General features: G+C 46.6%; 1 protein-coding gene across 3 annotated transcripts in view; it reads left to right on the forward strand.

Moving 5' to 3' along the window:
• The window catches only part of Alpk3 (alpha kinase 3), a 46,726-nt gene that overhangs the window by 13,729 nt on the left and 13,864 nt on the right, over positions 1-19,133 (forward strand). For all 3 annotated transcript variants that reach the window (XM_003475481.3, XM_013158836.2, XM_023567472.2), the window contains 2 exons: positions 4,483-4,600; positions 5,062-6,319. In XM_003475481.3, the coding sequence (XP_003475529.1) occupies positions 4,483-4,600; positions 5,062-6,319 (1,376 nt within the window). The remainder of the gene's footprint in view (positions 1-4,482; positions 4,601-5,061; positions 6,320-19,133) is intronic.

The raw sequence follows: 19,133 nt of genomic DNA on the forward strand, positions 1-19,133 counted from the left end.
GCCCCACCTGCTGGAATAAACTTTGTCTCTGCATCTCGTGACTGCCAGCCAGGCAGTGACCCTCCCTGCTGAGGCCTGCAGTGTCGTCCACTCTCCACACTTCATCCTCTGTGGTGCCTTCCCTCCCTCATCTCTGAGTTTATGCAGCAGATGAGGAAAGATTAGCATAGTGTGTCCCATAAGAAAGACCTTTCCAGCCACCAAGGAGAAAGTGCAGACCGTAGGAAGGGGAAGAAGGAAACCACAAGAGGCAGAAGGTCCTAGGAAACAGTTAGAAATTGGGGTTCTCCAGCCTGGAGAGGTGCCTGGTGACCAGCTGTGGCCTCCATGTGACACTACCATGCTGCCCCAGCTCATCCTGTGAAAACAGAGTGGCCATAGGTACCTGTCTTCTTCCCCTGGTCAGGGGTGTCCCTAAACAGGCCAGGATGGGCAGCCGCCAAGGGCCACCATGGCCAGACATGGGGCCAGTGCTTTCCTGGGGGTCAGGACCTGGTCTAGGCAAGAACACCCGTCGCTGTCCCTGCTGGTTGTTTGTGGGACACACATGGCCTGAGGAGGGATAAGGCTGTGGGAGTCTTCCCCCGGGGGTGGGCTTGATGGGCTTCAGAGGGCTTCCGTCTGGAGACTGCATCTCTGTCCACAGTGGCCACCTCTGCTGCTGTCCTCCACTCCACTGCTGTGCCCTGATGTTTGATGGGAAGCGGGAGCATCAGAAGGAGGCAGATGGGAGCAAGGCATTGAGTGTTCAGAAAGAACCAAGTCTCTAAAGAAATCCTTTTCAGAGAAATGAGTCTAATGTGATGACCCCTGGGGAGAAAACTTTATATATCATTATTGGAACCTTCATTGGAAAGGAAAAGGAACCCCGGTCCTGTGGCACATGCCAGCTGTGTGACCCTGGGGAATCACTTAGCTTCTCTGGGCCTTGTTTTCCCTCTGCAGACACTGGGGTTTAAAAATTTGCCATTTTATAGCAGAGAGGGACTTGAATGCTGGCTGTTTTGCTGCATCTTTAAATGACATTGTGAGGGAGCCTTCGTTTCACCAGCCTTGATTTCCCCTGCCTTCACTCGAGGGCTGGGATCAGGCACTCCTCCTAGAGTTTCTGAAGATTAGGTGAGATTATACCTGAAAGAGCTCGGCTCAGGTTCTGGCCCTCAGTGGAGCCAGCAGTGAACATCAGCAGCTATGCGCACAGGGCTGTTCTGAGGGCCAAATAAAGTTCTGTATTTGGACATTTTTAAAAAATTGAGCTCTAAGCAGGGAACGGTGGAGAAGAGGTTCCAAGTTGGGTGTCTGCATGGGCTGGGAAGAGGGAGTCCCAGGCTGTGGGGACAGGACAGAGGGCTCCATCCTGCTGTGTGCATGTGTGGGTATACAGGCACCCCTGCTGTGAGCACATACATGTGTACGTGCCCACCTGCACCCCGGGCTGTGTTTTAGGGTTAGCTCCTGCAGCCCAGGGATGGTGCCGCACTCTTGCTGTGAAGCCCTTGGCTGCCCATGGCCCTGCTGGCCGCCCTGCCTCCCACTGGCCTGGTGTCCCAGCAGCTGGGGCTGTGTTGCCCGGTCACGAGGTGGGAGGCTCTGCCTGGGCCTGGCGGGATGAGATCATTCCATGGGGCAGCGGGGACACCTGTGCTGGCCAGGGCCATAGGCGCAGTGATGTAACCAGGGACTTTAGCTCACAATGGAAACTTGGGACTCACTTTACAGCCAGCGCTGCTCGGTGTTCCCTGAGTGGCCAGCCACAGCCTCCCCCTGGCTCCCCGTGCCCATACAGTTACCTGTGTGCCCAGTCCCTCTGCTCTGTCCACTCACTGTTTTCCTGTGTCTCACACTTCCAGCAGGGTTTTACTCCGGGGCTCCTGTGCCTGTGTGCTGTCACAAGGGGCAGGCACAGAGTCCCGCACAAAATGGGCAGGAGAGACAGGCCAGGAGACGGATGCCAGCACTGACTGTGCGGATGGCATCAGACTTGACGTCTGGGGCGGAGCTGATGCGGAGCCCGCATCTCCCATGGTTCTGTGCGCCTTTGAAGTCTTGTCTGAATGCTGCTCACTCAAAAGCCCCCATGCACCTCTGGCTCCAGTCTCTGCCTCCTGAGGTCTTCCATTATCTGTAAATATTTGATCAGGATTGATTCCCTTGCAGGCATGGGGCTAGAAGTGGGGACAGAGCTGGAAATAGCACAGATAAGTCCCCAACTGTCCTGAAGTTGACGTGCTACACCGAGTGTGTTGGGGCAGACAGGAGGACACCAACACACTTCTAAGGCAACGCACTCCTTGCTCATATGTCAGGAGCAATGAGCTTCATGGGGCTGGGGGAGATACCTGTCAGGAGGGACAGGAGGCCGAGGGGGAGAGCTGCTGCCCTTGGGGTGTGAGGTGGAACTGGAAGGTGCCGGCCACGTCAGAGGTGAGTGGCAGACCCCAGGCTGGGGTGCCAGGAGCAAGGTGCCAAGCAGTGCAGCGAGGGGGCCTGGGCCACAGGGCTGCACGAGGCCACGTTCACTCTGCCTCTGGGCTGGACTGCCGAGAGGCCAGGGTGGCAGTGGGAACCTCAGTGAAACCCAGGTGGGAGGGGATGATGGAGATCAGCCCTTGGAGCTCTTCCCGAGGGAGGGCCAATAGGATTGCTGAACTGAGAGGCTATGAGAGGAAGAATGGACAGAGGGTGGCCACTGTGTCACAGTTGGCCCATGCTGTTAGAAGGATGTGCATGTCCTGAGGCCCGTGGGGCAGGTGGAGAGAGGAGCTTGGGTGGTGCTCATGGCCTGTGAGAGCGAGCATCAGTCACACATGCAGCTGTGGAATCAAGGGAGAGGATTGGGGGGGACGGCAGGGAGAGGTTGAGCCAGATGTGGAGAGTCAGGCGTGTCCAGCCCTTCAAAAACCAGGCCAGGATTTGATCCCTGGGTTGTGAGTGTGGATGGAGGCTGGAAAAGGGCTCTGAGCCCTGAACCGTGGGGCCTGTCTAGGAGGGGAGGAGGACCAAGAAAGACACCAGGCGTGGCTCATGGTGCTGGGGGAACAGCTGGAGAAGGAAGAGCCTCTTGGAAATGGACGGATGGGACATGAGCACTGTCCTCAGCACTGGCAATGTGCAAGTCATGGGTGTCCTTGACAAGGGCAATTCTGGTGCAGTGTTGGGTACAGAGGCCTGGTTAGAGGAAGAAAAGTGATGAGAGCAAGGACAGGCAACTCATGATTATTATTATTACTATTATTAGAAATAAGGTCTTGGTTTGTTGCCCAGGTAGTATCTTCCTGCCTCAGCCTCCTGAGTAGTTGAGATTATAAGCAGCTGGCACCTCACCTGGCTCTCAAACCAATTTTATTTTTGTATTGGGGCTCAAATCCAGGAGGACTCTACCGCTGAGCTATACGCTCTATTCTTTTTTAAGTTTTGTATTTTGTGACAGAGTGTATTGTTAAATTATGCAGGTTGGCTTTGAACTTGCAATTCTCCCACCTCAGCCTCCCAGAGTGCTGGGATTACAGGTGTGCACCACCGTACTGGCTTCAGACATGGCTTTTAAAGAACTGTTCGGTAAAGGAGAGAGATGGCAGGATCTTAAGGAGGACATGGAGCCAAACATGTCTGTCAAGGAAGGGCGATGGTACAGAAGGCCCTGTGCTGCTGGGATGGTACGTGCTGGAGAGGCAGCCTCGAGGGGGAGGCTGGACCGCAGGGCAGGCAGGGCGTGTGCAGGTGCCAGCCCCAGGAGCGTTGCTGTCCTGCCTGGCTGCTGGTCTTATCTTTTCTACTGTGCAGTAAGTTCCTGAGAGCAGAGCCTGGGCTCTAATGCTTGCGTATGTTGGAGGGAGAGTTAAGAGGCTTTGATCTCTATCAGTAATGCTGGTCGGTTGCAGTCTGAGCCAGAACTTCCTAGGGGTGGCCTCGAGGAACGCGCCTGTGCTCAGCATGACTGGAATCCAGATTTGGAAGCTGCCGGGGCTCTCTGCCTCACATCCCTTGTTCTACCCTAGGGTCCTCAAAGAAGAGGGGCTGGGAAGACACTTCAGGGGGTCTCACGACGGTGACTGGGGAGATGTGGATGGGTGGACAGAAGGACGATGAAGGATGATGGAAAGGGCAGGGGGCAGGTGGCTGGCTTAGCTGCACTGTCAAGAAATGCAGCTCAGGAGCTTGGCGAAAGGAGGGCTCTGGGCAGTGGTGGTCCAGAGGGAGTCCTCCCTGTAACTGAGGTTGTGCAATGAGCCACGTAGAGAGGGAACACATTACTACTAGTCAAGGATTTCTGGAAATTCCACGCTTCACTTCCAACCATAGTTTTATTCCAGCGTTCGACTGGGACAGGCTGTGGTTACTAACGCATTGTCTGAGCTGTGCAGGGAAACTGTGGGCCCAGTGGGTCCAGGGCGATGGTCTGGGGCAGCCGGGCCTTTTGTTCTCCGTACCGCTGTTTTGGAATTCACCTTACTGCAATTCAGTGTCCTGCTTCCTCCTCAGGGTACCCAGAGCCAGAGGTGACCTGGTACAAGGATGACACCGAACTGGACCGCTACTGTGGCTTGCCCAAGTATGAGATCACTCACCAGGGCAACCGCCACACCCTGCAGCTGTACAGGTGAGGGTAAGGGGCGTGGCACACACTCTACCCCCACCCCAGGGCATGGAGTGTCCCCAGTGGAGACAGCTTGACACCTCCTGGAGTAGAGCACAGGGTCATGAACCCAGCCGAGCCACCTGGTGAGCCGTGTTTGCCTTCCAGGGCCTGGGATCTCCTGAGGCCAGGGAGGGAGTATCTCTGACAGCCACAGAGCTGAGAGCAACCCCACTGAAACATTTTCCATGAGATCAGAAACCAAAAAAAGCAACTGAGTTACCATTACTTCACAAGGGGCCGTGCTGGTCACCTGCTCCCTGAAGCAGCTCTCCTGAACTTTGAGTCTAATCCCTCTTGGGACAGCACGACCTTGGACAGGTGCCATTCTCCTCTGGCCTCTGTTTCCTCCCCGGGAACAGAGGGTGTGGTAAGGAGGTGATGTCACAGGTAGGCTGTGGCACACCTCATGTTCCTGCCTTTAGGTGTCGAGAAGAAGATGCTGCCATCTACCAGGCCTCTGCCCGGAACACCAAGGGCATTGTGTCCTGCTCGGGGGTCCTGGAGGTAGGGACCATGACCGAGTACAAGATCCACCAACGCTGGTTCGCCAAGCTGAAGCGCAAGGCTGCGGCCAAGATGCGGGAGTTGGAGCAGAGCTGGCGGCATGGAAAGGAGGCGCCTGGGGAGGCCGAGGCGCTGCGCAAGCTCAGCCCTGACCGCTTCCAGCGCAAGCGACGCCTGAGCGGACCCGGGGTACCTGTCCCCTCGGCCCCATTCCCACCCAAGGAGGCTAAAGATGAGGCCCCGGAAGCTTGGCAGGAGGGTGACACAGAGTCTGCTCAGCACCCCGGTTTGGGCCTGATCAACAGCTTTGCTCCCAGTGAGGCGCCCACCAACGGGGAGCCTGCACCAGAGAATGGCGAAGATGTGGAACACAGCTTGCTGACCTACATCTGTGAGGCCATGGAACGGGGGCCCTCAAAAGCCCCCCAGAAGGAGTCTGGGGCCAAAAAGAAAAGGAAAGACGAGGAAGCCAAGCCAGGGCTAAAAACACCAGAGTTGGAGAAGGCAGCCCGAACTCACCACTCTGCAGAAAACTGTGTTTCTTCAGACCAGCCTGATTCTGGTGGGACACAGGGGCCCGTGGGCCCAGAGCAGGTTCAGGCCCAGCGCAGAGGCCGGGCAGCCCAGGGGTCTGTGTCCCCTGGGACCAATAGTGTCAAGAAGCCAGCCTCTACTGTGGGCACTCAAGACAAGGCTCGTGATGGCCCTGCCCAGGTTCCAGCTGCTGTCCCAACCCCAGGCCCAGGCCAGGAAGGGTATTTCTCCCTGAAGGACATATATATGGAGAGCGCCCTGGTGGCCAGGCCTCAGGGACAGGGGAAGTCTCTGCCCCCTAGTGTCAGGGCACCTGCAGAGCATCCTCCTGGGAAGGTGCCCATCAGGTCCAGAGGTGCTGAGATGCCCACTGATCCTGGTCAGCACACCCCCTCCTCGGAGCCTCAGCCTGCTCGGCCTTTTAACAGGAAGAGATTTGCCCCTCCGAAGCCCAAAGGGGAGCCCCATGCTGATAGTCAGCTTCCCTCTTCCTTGAATGGAGCCTTGGATCATAGTACCCAGAGCTCTGGACAAGTCTCGCCTCAAGCCTCTGCCCAGGTACCCACACCTCCTGCCCGCCGGAAGCACAGTTCGAGGGACAGCCCTGTGCAGGGGCGAGCCAGCCACAGGCCCCCACCAGAGGTGAGTGCAGCTGAGGCTGGGAGCCCCTCTGGGAAGCTGACCTCATGGAAACTCTTGCTGCAACAGCCTGGCAGCCAGCAGCAGGGTGAGGGTGGGGGTTATTTATAGTAGGGGTGGGGAGAGGGGGTGCCAGCCAGGAGTAGGGACCACAAGCATGGCTCCTCTCAGCCAACTCCAGAGGCCAAGCGTGCGGGCAGCACAGCCTGATGTGGCTCTCTCTCCTCAAGTGTGAGAGTTCACAGCCAAGAGGACTGTGCTGGGGGTGGGGTGGGGGTGTCAGGGCGTTTTCCATGGCTGGGCTGAGACTGGGGTTTTGTGGAGTGATGGAGCAGCAGGAGTGAGCTGGGGTGTGTGGTGTGTCTCAACCGGGGTGCTTGTTAGAAGACTTTAAAAATACCTTGTGTCCTGCAAATGCTACTTTAATCTGGGTTTACCTAAGGTTTTGGAATCAAGTATATCTATGCAGTGTGATCAAAATACGTAGTTGGAGGTCTATAGTTTTAAAAAGAGATTTATTACAGTAAAAGACATGTTGCTATGAGTTCCCCTTTAAAAATCCCCTTGCTTCGAATCCACGTATCCCCTCCTGCTGACCGCTTTCTGAAGCAGTTCTGCAAGTCCTCTTGTGAGGGTATCTTTAGTTGTGTTGTCACAGCTGCCTCAGTGTCCAGCATTGATTCAAAGTGTATCTTTCATGGTCATTTTGACTTGGATGAAGAGCCAGGAGTTGCCTAGTACCAGATCTGATGAGTAAAGTGGATGGGGACTCACAGTAATGTTTTTATTGAACAGAAATTGCAGTGAATAATTTGAATCCATTCAGGACATTAAGGCAGCCACTTGAAAGACACTCAGGAGAGAGGACTTCCAGGACTGCTTCAGAAAATAGCAAGGATGATGGGATAATTGTGTTTGAAGCAAGAGGTGTATTTTAAGAGAGAGGAATGGCAATGTACCTTTCACTGTAATTGAAAAATATTTAAATATGTATTTTTATAAGTGCTTTTATTATTTTTTATGTCCAATTTTTAAAAAATTTTATTTTGAAGGTAGTAAAAATACAACAGAACAAGACAGAACAAACCAATCGAGACAATGCAGTGAAATTGGTACAGAACTTCACAGCAGGATACTGGGATGGTAGTAATAGGTACTATAGTATACATTGTTATCTTCACAATAGTTGTCCAATCAGTTAAGTATAGTGAAATCAAACCAAAAACAGAACATTATAAAACCAATTGAAAGAGAGTATTGAATAGAGCAAAACAAACATGACAAAACAAAACAGTGAAAACGACCTTTGCTTTGAAACAGATAGAAGGAAATCCCCATATTTGCTATATTGCATATGGTCGTCCTCCCAAGAGATGCTGAGACAGCGATCCCTAGTTGCTCATGGGGAGGAGGAGTGTGTGTTTGATTCTCAGCCTGTGCAACTGTAAGCTCACATGAGCCATTGTTTCTCCTCCTGACCCACACTGGGAGCGCTTACCAAGAGGGTGGAAGAATAAGCTTCCTGAGTCCTACCATGGCCAGATCTGGGGAGCACTGGTTCTCCTCCTGGCCTGTGCCAGGGGCACTTATCATAAGTGCTTTTAAATATGTAGTTTTGATTACATCATATCTATGCATATTTGACTGCTTTAATAAGATATGATCATACTACTTGATAAGGTATTACAAAAATTGGGCTGGTTTTAGTACAGTGCCTGGTGCACGTTAAGAACTAAATGAACAAGGGGCTGGGGATTTAGCTCAGCGGCATAAGCACCCCAGTCATGAGTTCAATCCCTGGTACCGATAAAAACGAAAAAGACAAAAAAGAAAAAAAAAAAAACTAAATGAACAGACACTGAACAGACACTGTTGTAAAGTATTCCCATGGTGGGACACAGAGGTAAACCTTTGCTTTATTTGGGAACCAGGGTGCTGCCATTTTCTGGGGAGCAGGTAGCCAACAGGGAAAAGATGTTTGGTGTGGGGGTGGAGAAGTGGGGTATCTGCTTCTCAGCGTTAAGGAGTCAGGAGAGCAGGATTGGAAAGACCGCAGGAGGGTCAGCATGTCTTGCCTAGGCAGAGAAGACAGGATACCCCAAGGGCTTAAGGAGACAGTGGTGTGCAGCTTGACAGAAGACAGGGTTTCCTATGAGTTGCAGGAGTGAAGGTGGGTGCATAAAATAGATACGATGTGTTTATATTAAGAAATACACTTGATAGTTAATGTGGAATTTCAGTTTAACTGGGGACGCTCTATTTCTTTTTGCTAAATCTGGTGACCCCAAGTGGAGACAGGCTCTGATTGTGGCAGGAACTAAGATGTGACAATTTCCAGGTGTGGCAGAAGCAGGAGCCTCCGGTCCCGAGGTGGAGACTTTCTGGAGAAAGCAGTGATCCACAGCAGGGTGGCCTGGGATGGGTGGTCTTGGGACAGTGGAGGGAGGCACATGGGTAGCTCCATGGAGGACAGAGTGGCTTCCCTGGAGGAGTACTTCAGTGGGGAGGGAAGATGTCTCAGTGTGCTGAGGTCACACTGTAGTTCAGAGGGTCAGGAGTAGGCAGCCCCAAGGCCCTCAGGCCCAACTCTGGAAGCTACTGGTGGTTCCTGGTACCCTGTGCTGGCCCCAGGCTATGCTGGCCATAGTATGAAAAGTTTTAAGTGACCTGGGAAGCTCCATGAGTAGCGTCATGTGTCTAGCAGCCCACGGCTGGACTACAGGGCCTTGTCATAGAGATGGCCCTTGCAGGCTCTGGGAGCTCATTCAGAAAGGGAACAGGCTGGCTGCCAAGTGTATGCGTGACTCTGACCTCTCTGCCCAGTGGCCTCTTCCTGGCTGGGCCCCTGCCTGGGCTCCCCTCAGGTAGAGGAGGTGCTCAGGCACTGCAAGCACCTGACAGGTTATGCTCCTGGGCTCTGACTCTCCTGGGAAAACGTTGCATGGTTTCTGTTTGACTTTTAAATTTTTATTTATTTACTTATTATTTTAAAGATAGTAAAATCCAACAAAACAAAACAGAACAAAGCCAATCAAAACAAAGCAGCAAAATTGGCACAGAACTTCCAAGCAGGATACTAGGAAAACAACAATAGCTACTATAGTATATCTTTTTACCTTCACAATAGTTGTCCATTCCATCAGGTATAGCAAAATCAAACCAAAACAGTAAAACCAATCAAAGCAGAATGTTGAATAAAGCAAAACAATCAGAACAAAGCAAAATAGTGAGAACAATATTTGCCTTCACAGACAAGATAGAAGGAAATCCCCCGTGTTTGCTATATTGCATACTGTCATCCTCCCAAAAGATACTCAGATCTCTGGCCCCAGGACTGAAAATCAATCAGACAATAGAAGCACTTAGTTGCTATATGCACCTTATTATTATTATTATTATTATTTTGTTTTTTTCATTTGTGCACCTTAGTTGCTGTCAACTCAGCCCGTCCTCCGAACCAGGGAGGGGTTGCTTATGGGGGAGGGGCTTGAGTCTCAGCCCCCACGCAACAGTCTCACAGGAGGCGCTGACTTTCTCTTTCTGGAAGCTGAGTGGCTTACCAGAAAGGCTGGCTGGTTGGCTTCTTGTTGGATCTTCCCAGTTCCCAGCATGGCCCATTCTTGGGAGGTGCTGACTTCTCTCTTCTCTATTTGATTGTTTTAAAACTTTAAAACATTTTGAAATCTACCTGTGAAAAAATATATTCAGCATCTATGCACATTTTAAGTGTTGCTTTATAGTGAAATGAATTGACTTTTCATATTCATGTTACTAAAGATCCTGCCTCCTTCTCATTATTTCATGATCATTTCCCCATCATTTCTTTTGTTTTGATCTCCCCCCCCCCTCCGGGGCCAGGGATTGAACTCATGACCTTGTGCTTGCCAGGCAGGCACTTAATCCACTGAGCTAAATTCCCAGGCTCTGTTTTGATCTTTTAAGACAGAGTCTTGTTATGTAGCTCTGGCTGACCTCAAACTCCTGCTGATCCTCCTGCCTCAGCCTCCTCAGTGTTGGCATTATTGATGTGTGTGCTATCTACCTAGCCCCACAGGTTTCTAAGATTTCTTTACAGCTGTATCTTTTTTGTTGTTGTTTGCTTTTTCCAGACAGGGTCTCACTATACAGTCCAGGCTGGTCTTGCATCTTTGGTCCTTCTGCGTCAGGCTTCTGAGCACTGGGATTACAGACATGTGACACCATGCCCAGTTTTACGGCTATCTATCTATCTATCTATCTATATTTGTCTTTTTGAGACAAGATTTCGGGATGCAGTTCAGGCTGGCCTTGAACGCACTGTGGTCCTCCTGCCTCAGTCTTCCAAATTCTAGAATTACGGGCGTGCACTGCCATGCCTGGCCACAGCTGTATTTTGTATGGCTGTGTAACAGTGGTGGTGAACCTATGGCACGTATGTTGTTTGTTTTTCTTTTAAGACAAAAGATAAAGTAAAACTTGTTTTTTCTGAACCAAAACCCCAGTATTCAGGTTTAATTGCAGTGCTGGCACTTTGTGATAAGTAAATGGGTTTTAGGTTGTAGTTTGGGCACTCGCTTCTGAGAGGTTTTCTCTCACTGCTGTATAAGATGCTGTAGTATGAGTATTTTAACTACTTTTTTCTGTAGTATTTATGCTTCCCTTGTAAATTCTGAGATTATGCATTTTTCTTATAGAAAAATTATCTTTATTTTTCTATTTTTTGTTGTTTGCATTCTTTCATTTAATTTTTAAATTAATCTAGAATTTATTTGGGTATATAGCATAGCATCAATCTCTAGCTTGCTTTTATTAATCTTGTTTTTTGTTTGTTTTGAGACAGGGTCTACTACCATAGGGGTCTATTACTATGTAGTGCAGGCTGGCCTTGAACCACAGTGACCCTCCTGTCTCATCCTTCTAGTGCTGGGATTGCAGGCATGCAACATGACATCTTGCTCTTTCTTTGTTTCTTTCTTTCTTTCTTTCTTTCTTTCTTTCTTTCTTTCTTTCTTTCTTTCTTGTACAGGATATCAAACCCAGGGGTGCTCTACAACTGAGTACTACTGAGCTGCATGTCCAGCCCTTTTTTTAGACAAGGTTTCCAGTTGTCCAGGCTGATGCTGAATTTGTGATCCTCCTGCCTCAGCCTCCCAGCATGCTGGGATCACAGGTCTGCACCACCATGCCCAGCTCTTATCTCCTTAAACTCTGCTGTTTTCTCCCCAGCAGGTCTTTCCTCTGGGGTAGGAACTTTAGGGGAAGTCAGTGCTCCTTTCTTCTGTTATGATTTCCCTTCTTGAGAACAGGAGGCATCTTTGGAGGGTTGCGTTAAGTCTTCTTCTTGGGAATGGGTGAGGAACTGATGCCGGAACAGTGACGGCTTTGAAGATCCTTCTGCCCTAGCTGTGATGTGCAGGCAGCCCTTTTCCGGGACAGAAGCAATCTCACCCAAAGGCACTTGGTGAGTGGGAACTCATCTTCAGCGTCCTCACTGGCTGCTCTTCAGTACCCTAACCTGAGTGTTTTTCTGTGCCCACCTCAGATCTCTGGAGCTGAGATACAGGCGAGAGGAGATGCGGGAGGATGCTTGTGTGCTGAGTGTTGTGAGGAGACAGTGTAGGTTCAGGAGAGGGTTTTTTGTTTTTGTTTTTTTTTTTGTCTTTTTCTTTTTTATTGGTACCGGGGATCGAACTCACGACTGCCTGCTTGCAAGGCAGGCGCTTATGCCACTGAGCTAAATCCCCAGCCCCCGGTTCAGGAGAGGCTTGCTGAACATTTGGAGACCCAAGAATCCCTCTGTGGGAAACCCTGCAGGATGATTCTTTCATGGTGTGGGGCTTCCCCTTTCACAGTGAAGGTACTTTGGTTGCAGGGAATACATCGTAAGTATTTTCAGAGAGCTGTTGAATAGAAGGGCTTGAGGAGAGACGTGATCCTTGTCTAGAAGTGTCTCCGGGACTGAGAGGACAAAACTCATATCAGGAAACATGCATAAGGGGAGACAGTGAACACTAACTGCACTGGGGTTCCAGGGAGGTCCAAGGTTACAGGAAAGCATCCAGGAAGAGGCCAGACTGGGTGGTGGCATGGATGGGAGTTATTATCAGAAAAACCACGTTAGAAGAATACTGAATAGAATTTAAAATAATATAACAGAATGCTCATGATATCCCCAGATAGAAAGAGAGGAGGGAAGATATTCTAGGAAGGATGAATGGTAGGAAGCAGAGGAAAGGTACAGGGCCAGACAGGAACTGCAGGTGTGACTGCACCTCCGTTTAATGCTCAGTGCAGAAGAAGCTTCTCAGCTCTTTTTCTTCCCATCTTTGTCTTCTGTTCTGCTCTTTTTTCCCTCTCTTTTGCATCAATAATAACATTTTTTTAGAGCCAGGGGTGGAAAAGAAAACGGGAAGAACTAACTTGTATTGAGCATTAGCCTCTGTGAAGATTGGCTTAGATAACTGCAGCCAGCTTTACTACTGAGGACAACTAGACACTCTGGGCAGAATATGGACAAAGCAAGAGTTGGAAAGAATTGGAAATCAAGGATGGGGACCTCGGCCTTTGGCATGACTTTTGTCCTGGGTGTTATTTGCCATGCTGCAAAAGGAGAGTTCATTCAGGGTTTTTTGGTACCGGGGATTGAACTCACAACCTCGTGCTTACCAGGCAAGCCTTTGAGCCACTGAATCCCCCGCCCTGGTAAAGGAGAGAGACTGAGCAGGATTTTGGATAGTCTCATGGGACTAAGAAGGCAAAAATTAGAGTCTGTGATTTCAAGAGTGGAGCACTCAGGTTGGGTTGGAACCTTGGAGGTTTGCACCCTGAGAATTAGAAGAACTAGAAGTAAATGACCCTCCTAAGCACTGAGGTATTGGGGAGCTCTGAATCATCTTGATGACAAGTAATAGCTCTTTCTCTGAAATTAGGTCAAGATGATTTAAGATACCCACAATCTCTGGGCATGTGGCAGAAAGAAATGGAAATCACATCACCGTAAACCTCAAATTATTTTTGTTAGTTTTTCCCCTCAAATTATTTTGTTAAAAAATGCTTCAAATAGAATACTCGGCACCAAACTTAGATAAGTAGGAAAAGAAAACATGAAAAAGAACTAGCAAAACCACAAGAAGATAGACTTGAGTCCACAGATTTTCAGCTTTTGTTATACTTAGACATGAACTGTAAAACTAAAACTCTTTCCTATGTTCAGGAGGCTAAAAAGAGAAATTTTGAAACTCTAACAGGGAATTAGAAACTATAAAATATGACAAAGACTTGAAAATAGGCCAACTAGAATCCCAGAGCTGAGAAATATAATAACTAATATTGGTTTGATCACTGTTGTTATGACCATTCCAGTTATCATGCTCCACCCTGTACTTGTCACTGAAGACACCTAAATATCTGGGCAAAGTGCGTGGTGCAGTTATCTGGCAATTTTGAAAAGCGAGTAGTAGCCGATAGGGTGGGGAAGAAGCCCAGGTTTAACGGTACCACTGAACCAGCTGTGCTTATCTTTTTCTTTCCCTTTCTTGTGTCTCATGCTCTGGTTTCAAAGAAATCCGAAATCTACATGTAAGTGTCACCATGGACAGAAAGGTTTAGGAAAAACTCCTCTAGATCAGGCTTGATGCACTAGAAAGGGATCTCCCGGTAGTGACAGTGACACAGAGGCCACAGATAACCTAAAACTTTGTTAGAGGAGAACCTTCCCTCTATTCAGAGGAGCCGAGGTGCTGAGAGAGTAGGATGAAACCCTGTTGCACCTTTTCCCCCCTCTCCTGGGTCTCTTCTTTGATTCAAGGTAAAGCTAATGTGGGGAAGCAAGCGGCAGAGAGAGGCAAATGAGGTGTTAGCTTCTGGCTAGAAAACTGAGAAAAATAGCCATAGAAAGTGCTTGGAAAATCATGGAGAAGAAGAGGCTTGGGAAAAGGAGTCATTAATGATCTCTGTGTTTATATACTCTGCCATCTACCAGGGAAGCTCTTTAAGTTTCCAGTGGGGAAGATGGCAAGGGATGGAAAAATAAAAGAGCCCTCTCCAGCTGGGAAAAAAGGAACCGCTCAGCCACTGTAGGGGTGTTTATTTATACATTTGACAGGTTGGTGTCACACCACTTTTGCTTAGCAACCGATTGCTTGGATTGTCTCAGGGCTGGGTGTTCTCTGGAATGAAGCAGCTTGCCTCCAGCATTCTTTGTTCTGGGACCTGCCTTACTTCTGACCAATTTCCAGAGTCAGCCACTCCCTACAAAATTCTACAAATCCCTGGGCTCATTCCCAAGCTATTTGTGTGATTCAAAACAGCATATCAAAAACTTTGGGAATGGAACCAACAGACCACCATCCAGATAGCAGACAGGGTACCGGGGGTCACACACCAGAGGACAGATGCAGACAGCAATGGGGAGGCTTGAAAAATGGCATTGACATTGAGTGTACAGCATCAGGGAGCTGAACAGAATTTGCAAGCTGAACCCAACCAGGTAGACACAAATACTAACATTCTCCATAGGATTTAAACAAGAACCAGAGTCTCAGTGCTCAGTATATCTAGGATATAATAAAATTTACTTAGTATGTTAAAAAAAATCTCAACTTGCATGGGGGGGGGGATAAAGAATACCAATGCCAAGAATATTTAGATGTTGAAATTATCTGACTTAAAAAACATCTACTTTGAACATGTCAAGTAATGGTGAACATTCTGTAAATGAATGGAGAGATAGAAAATTTCAATAAAAATTAAAAGATTAAAAAAATCTAAACATTAGTTTTAGAACTAAAATATATTTTACCTGAAATGAAGGCATATGTGGTTGGCACGACAGAATGATAGGTGGTAAAAAGTCAGTTATCTTCAATTATACAATAGAAATTATTTAGTTTGAACAACAGAATTGAAAAAAAAAATCATCAGAGAGCCTCATGGACCTGTGGTATAATGTCAAAAGCTCTAGCATCCATGTCATTGGATAAGCAGAGGAGAAAGAATATGGTACAAAAAAATATCTGGCTGGATGTGTGGCACATGCCAATAATCCAAGCCCTCGGGAGGCTGAGGTAGGAGGCTGAGAGTTTGAGGCCAGCATGAGCTAGCTACAAAGAGAGGTCAAGGCCAGCCTGAACTACATAGTGAAACTGTCTCAAAAAAAATCTAATCATAAAAAAGAAAAAATACCTGAAGAAATAATGACTGAAGATAACCTAACCTTGGCAAAAGACACAAGCCTATAGATTAAGAAGTTCAGTAGCTGGGGCTGATGGTGCACATCTGTAATCCCAGAATATCACAGTGAGCTCAAGGCCAGCCTGAACTACATAGTGTGAATTTGTCTCAAAAAAAATTTGATGACAAAAAATTTGATAAACCCAAAACATGATAAAAATTCTGCATTCAAAAACAACATAATGAAAAGTAAAGGCAATAAAAAATCTTAAAAATAGAGAAAAAAAGCACAGGAGACTAAGAACTTGAGTGACTGTAGATTTCTCATCTCAGACAATGGAGGTCAAAGGGAAATGAAACAACATTCTTTTAAGTGGTAAAAGAAAAGAACTTTCAATCTATAATTCATTATTCTGAAAAAATAGCTTTACATGTAAAGACAACATACACATTCTCAGATGAATGGAAAACTGGAGAATATACTGGCAGCAGTTATATTCTAAGAAGTCCTAAAGTAAAATCTTTAAAAGGAATCAGATACCAAAAGGAAACTTGAAACATCAAAAATAAAGGAAGGGAAACTAAGCTGGTGGTGCATGCTTATAATCCTAGCACTCTGAGAGGCTGAGGCAGGAGGATCACAAATTAGAGTCCAGCCTCAGCGACTTAGCAACTTAGTGAGACCTGCTTCCAAATAAAAAATAAATAAAAATAGCAAGTAGGGCTGGAGTTTCCTTGTGTCCCTGTGTTAGTGTGAAGGCCCTATGTTCAGTCCCCAGTACCATGCAAAATAAAGTCAATTCAATAAAACAACAAAAATGTGTATATTAATAGCAGTATAGCCTCAAAATGTACAAAGTAAAAACTGGCAGAACTGAAAGGAGAAATAGATCAGCAATTATAGCTGGAAATTCTAACATCCCTCTAACATCCCTCTCTCAGTAGTGGAGAGAACTACTAGAAAATCAGTAACAATATAAGTTAACTAAACAGCTCTACCAACCAACTGGATCTAATCAACACAGAATACTCAGTGTAAGAACAAAATACTAATTCTTTTCAAGTGCATGTAAAACGCAAATCAAAATAAACCCTATGTTAATAAATCTTTAAAAATGTCAAATAATTGAGGTAACAGAAGCTGTTATTTGACCACAATGAAATTACACTAGATGTCAATGATAGCATGATAATAAAATCTCCAAATATTTTTAAATTAGAGAAGATAGTTTTATGAGTCAAATAGGAAGTCTTATAGACATTTGGGAAACATTTTGAATCAAATGAAAATATAAAAATTTGGGATGCTATACATCCCAAATTTTACCTTACACCATTAAAAGTTACATATTAGAAAAAAGAAAGATCTAAAATCAATCATTTAAGCTCCTATGTTAGGAAACTAGAAAGAAGCAAAATGAACCCAAAACAAGTAAAAGGAAACAAATAAAAGATCAAAAAGCAATGAAATTATATATCTATATCTATATCTATATCTATATCTATATCTATATCTATATATAGAGAGAGACAGACAGAGAGAGAGACAGAGAGAAAGATTTGGTGCTGGGGATCAACCTCACAACCTCTCATGCTTGCCAATCAGGTGCTTATGCTGCTGAGCTAAATCCCCGGCCCTTTCTTTGCATTTATGAATGTAGGTGTATGCCACTACATTTTTCACATAAAAACTTCATGGTAAGGTTTCTATTCTGTACCTTGTTTTTTAACTTGGATTTTATTTATTTGGAATATGAGTATGTCATAATCCAATGGATCAGTCCTATCTTGAAGTTTAGGTGATTTCTAGTCTTGGCATTATAAATTGTGTTTCAGTGAGTATCCTTATATATAAATCCATTTAAATATGAGAGTTTACCTGTAAGGTAAATTGCTAATAGTTAAACTGTTTGATCAAAAGTGTAAGTATTTTTAATTTGGAGGGGTATGGTAGCACACATCTGTAGTCCCAGGACTTGGGAGGCTGAGGCTGGAGGTTTGCTGCCAGCCTGGGCTACCTAGTTGAGTTCAAGGCCACCCTGAAGTACACAGTGAGACCCTGTCTCAAAAAAAGCCTGTATTTTTAGTTTTGGTCTTTAATTTAAATTTTTATTTTTGTGATACTATGGATGAGCCTAGGGTCTCGTAGGCAAGCACCGTACCATCGAGCTATATCTCCACCCCTGTACTTTCAATTTTCTTTTTGGCTATTGTTGTTGATACAGGGCCTTTCTATGTAGGCAAGGTTGGGCTCAAACTTATGGCCTAAGCGCTGGGATTTTAAGTGTGTGCAGCCAAATCCAGCTTGCATTTTCTGTTTACATTTGTTGCAGTGGTGTCCACAGGGGCTATGATGGTGCCTGGTCCTCTCTACCCTTGTTAACAGAGAATATTATTAACTTTTTCTCTTTGAGGCTAAAGACCTCAGGCCTGTAAGTGATGACCATCCTCGGAGAGGTTTCAGATTCGTTACTTTGGAAAGATTCCTCGGGCTGCAGTGAGGATATGAGTTTAGCAGATGTAAAGACTAGAATCATGGGTACCAACTAGGAGGTTTTATGGCTGTCCAGGTAAAATGGCGTTGCCAGCAGCCTAGGGGAGGTAACTGGCAGTGGACACAGAGGGGACTGGATCTGGAGCTAATGAGAAGTGGCTTCAAGGGATCAGCTGGACCTGTTGGCTGGAGAGTGACCAAGTCTCAGTCAGGAGCAGCAGCAGCTGGCTGTGTGTGCGAAGACAGCACGTGCTTTGTAAACATACAGGTCTTAGGTCTGTATCAGTGCCGTCTATATTAACAGATCTATGTCTATGTTAATATCCATCTGAGAATGGCAGGGGTTCAAAGGTGACCCACACCTCGAGTCCTAGGTACTTGGGAGCAGAGGCGGGATGGCCAGTTTGAGGTCAGCCTGTTTCAAAATAAAACGAAAAGGGCTGGGATGTAACCCGGGGGTGGAGCACTTGGCGAGCATGCCTGAGGCCTATGGTTCAATCCCCAATACTACAAAGAAGAAAAAAAAGAGTGTAATAATTACTAATCACTATTTGTTTTCTCCAAGGTATTTAATTTTTTTCCCTTTTTAATAAATTATACATTTTTTCCAGTAGATGTTTGCAGTAAGTAATGATTACATTTATTGTGAGGAGTTGGTACGTGTATATCACATATTTTAATTATTTTCTAAAAATTTTTAAAAAATTTTAAAGAGGACAAAGCCAAGGAAAATAAAACAATAAAACCAATCAAAATAAGCCATTCTAATTGATACAGGATTTCAAAACTTTAAAAACCAATAATTGTTACCATAATGCCTTTTTAGTCTTCAAAATAGCTGCAGATACCTTCAGACATAGTAAAAATCAAACAGAGCAGAATAGAAACAATACAAACAAAACAATGAATGCAATAAAGGACTTCAAAACAAGCCAGCAGAAAATCCAAAATGGCTACCATAATATGTCTTGTTGTCTTTTAAATAACAGCTCATGCCATCAGATTTAACATAATCAAACAAAACAAAAGAGAATAGAACCCAACCCAACAAAACAATGAAAATGATGTGGTTTCCAGGCAGGGATCGCTTCCTGGTGAGGCCTGGTTCTCTCCCTCGGTAGTCTGCAAATGGCCTTTTTTTTTTTAGACAGAGTCTCACTATGTAGCCCAGGC

This window comes from Cavia porcellus, unplaced genomic scaffold (genome assembly GCF_034190915.1).
Source record: "Cavia porcellus strain 051 isolate PalLab524CR breed Dunkin Hartley unplaced genomic scaffold, mCavPor4.1 scaffold_6, whole genome shotgun sequence".
Lineage (NCBI taxonomy): Eukaryota > Metazoa > Chordata > Mammalia > Rodentia > Caviidae > Cavia > Cavia porcellus.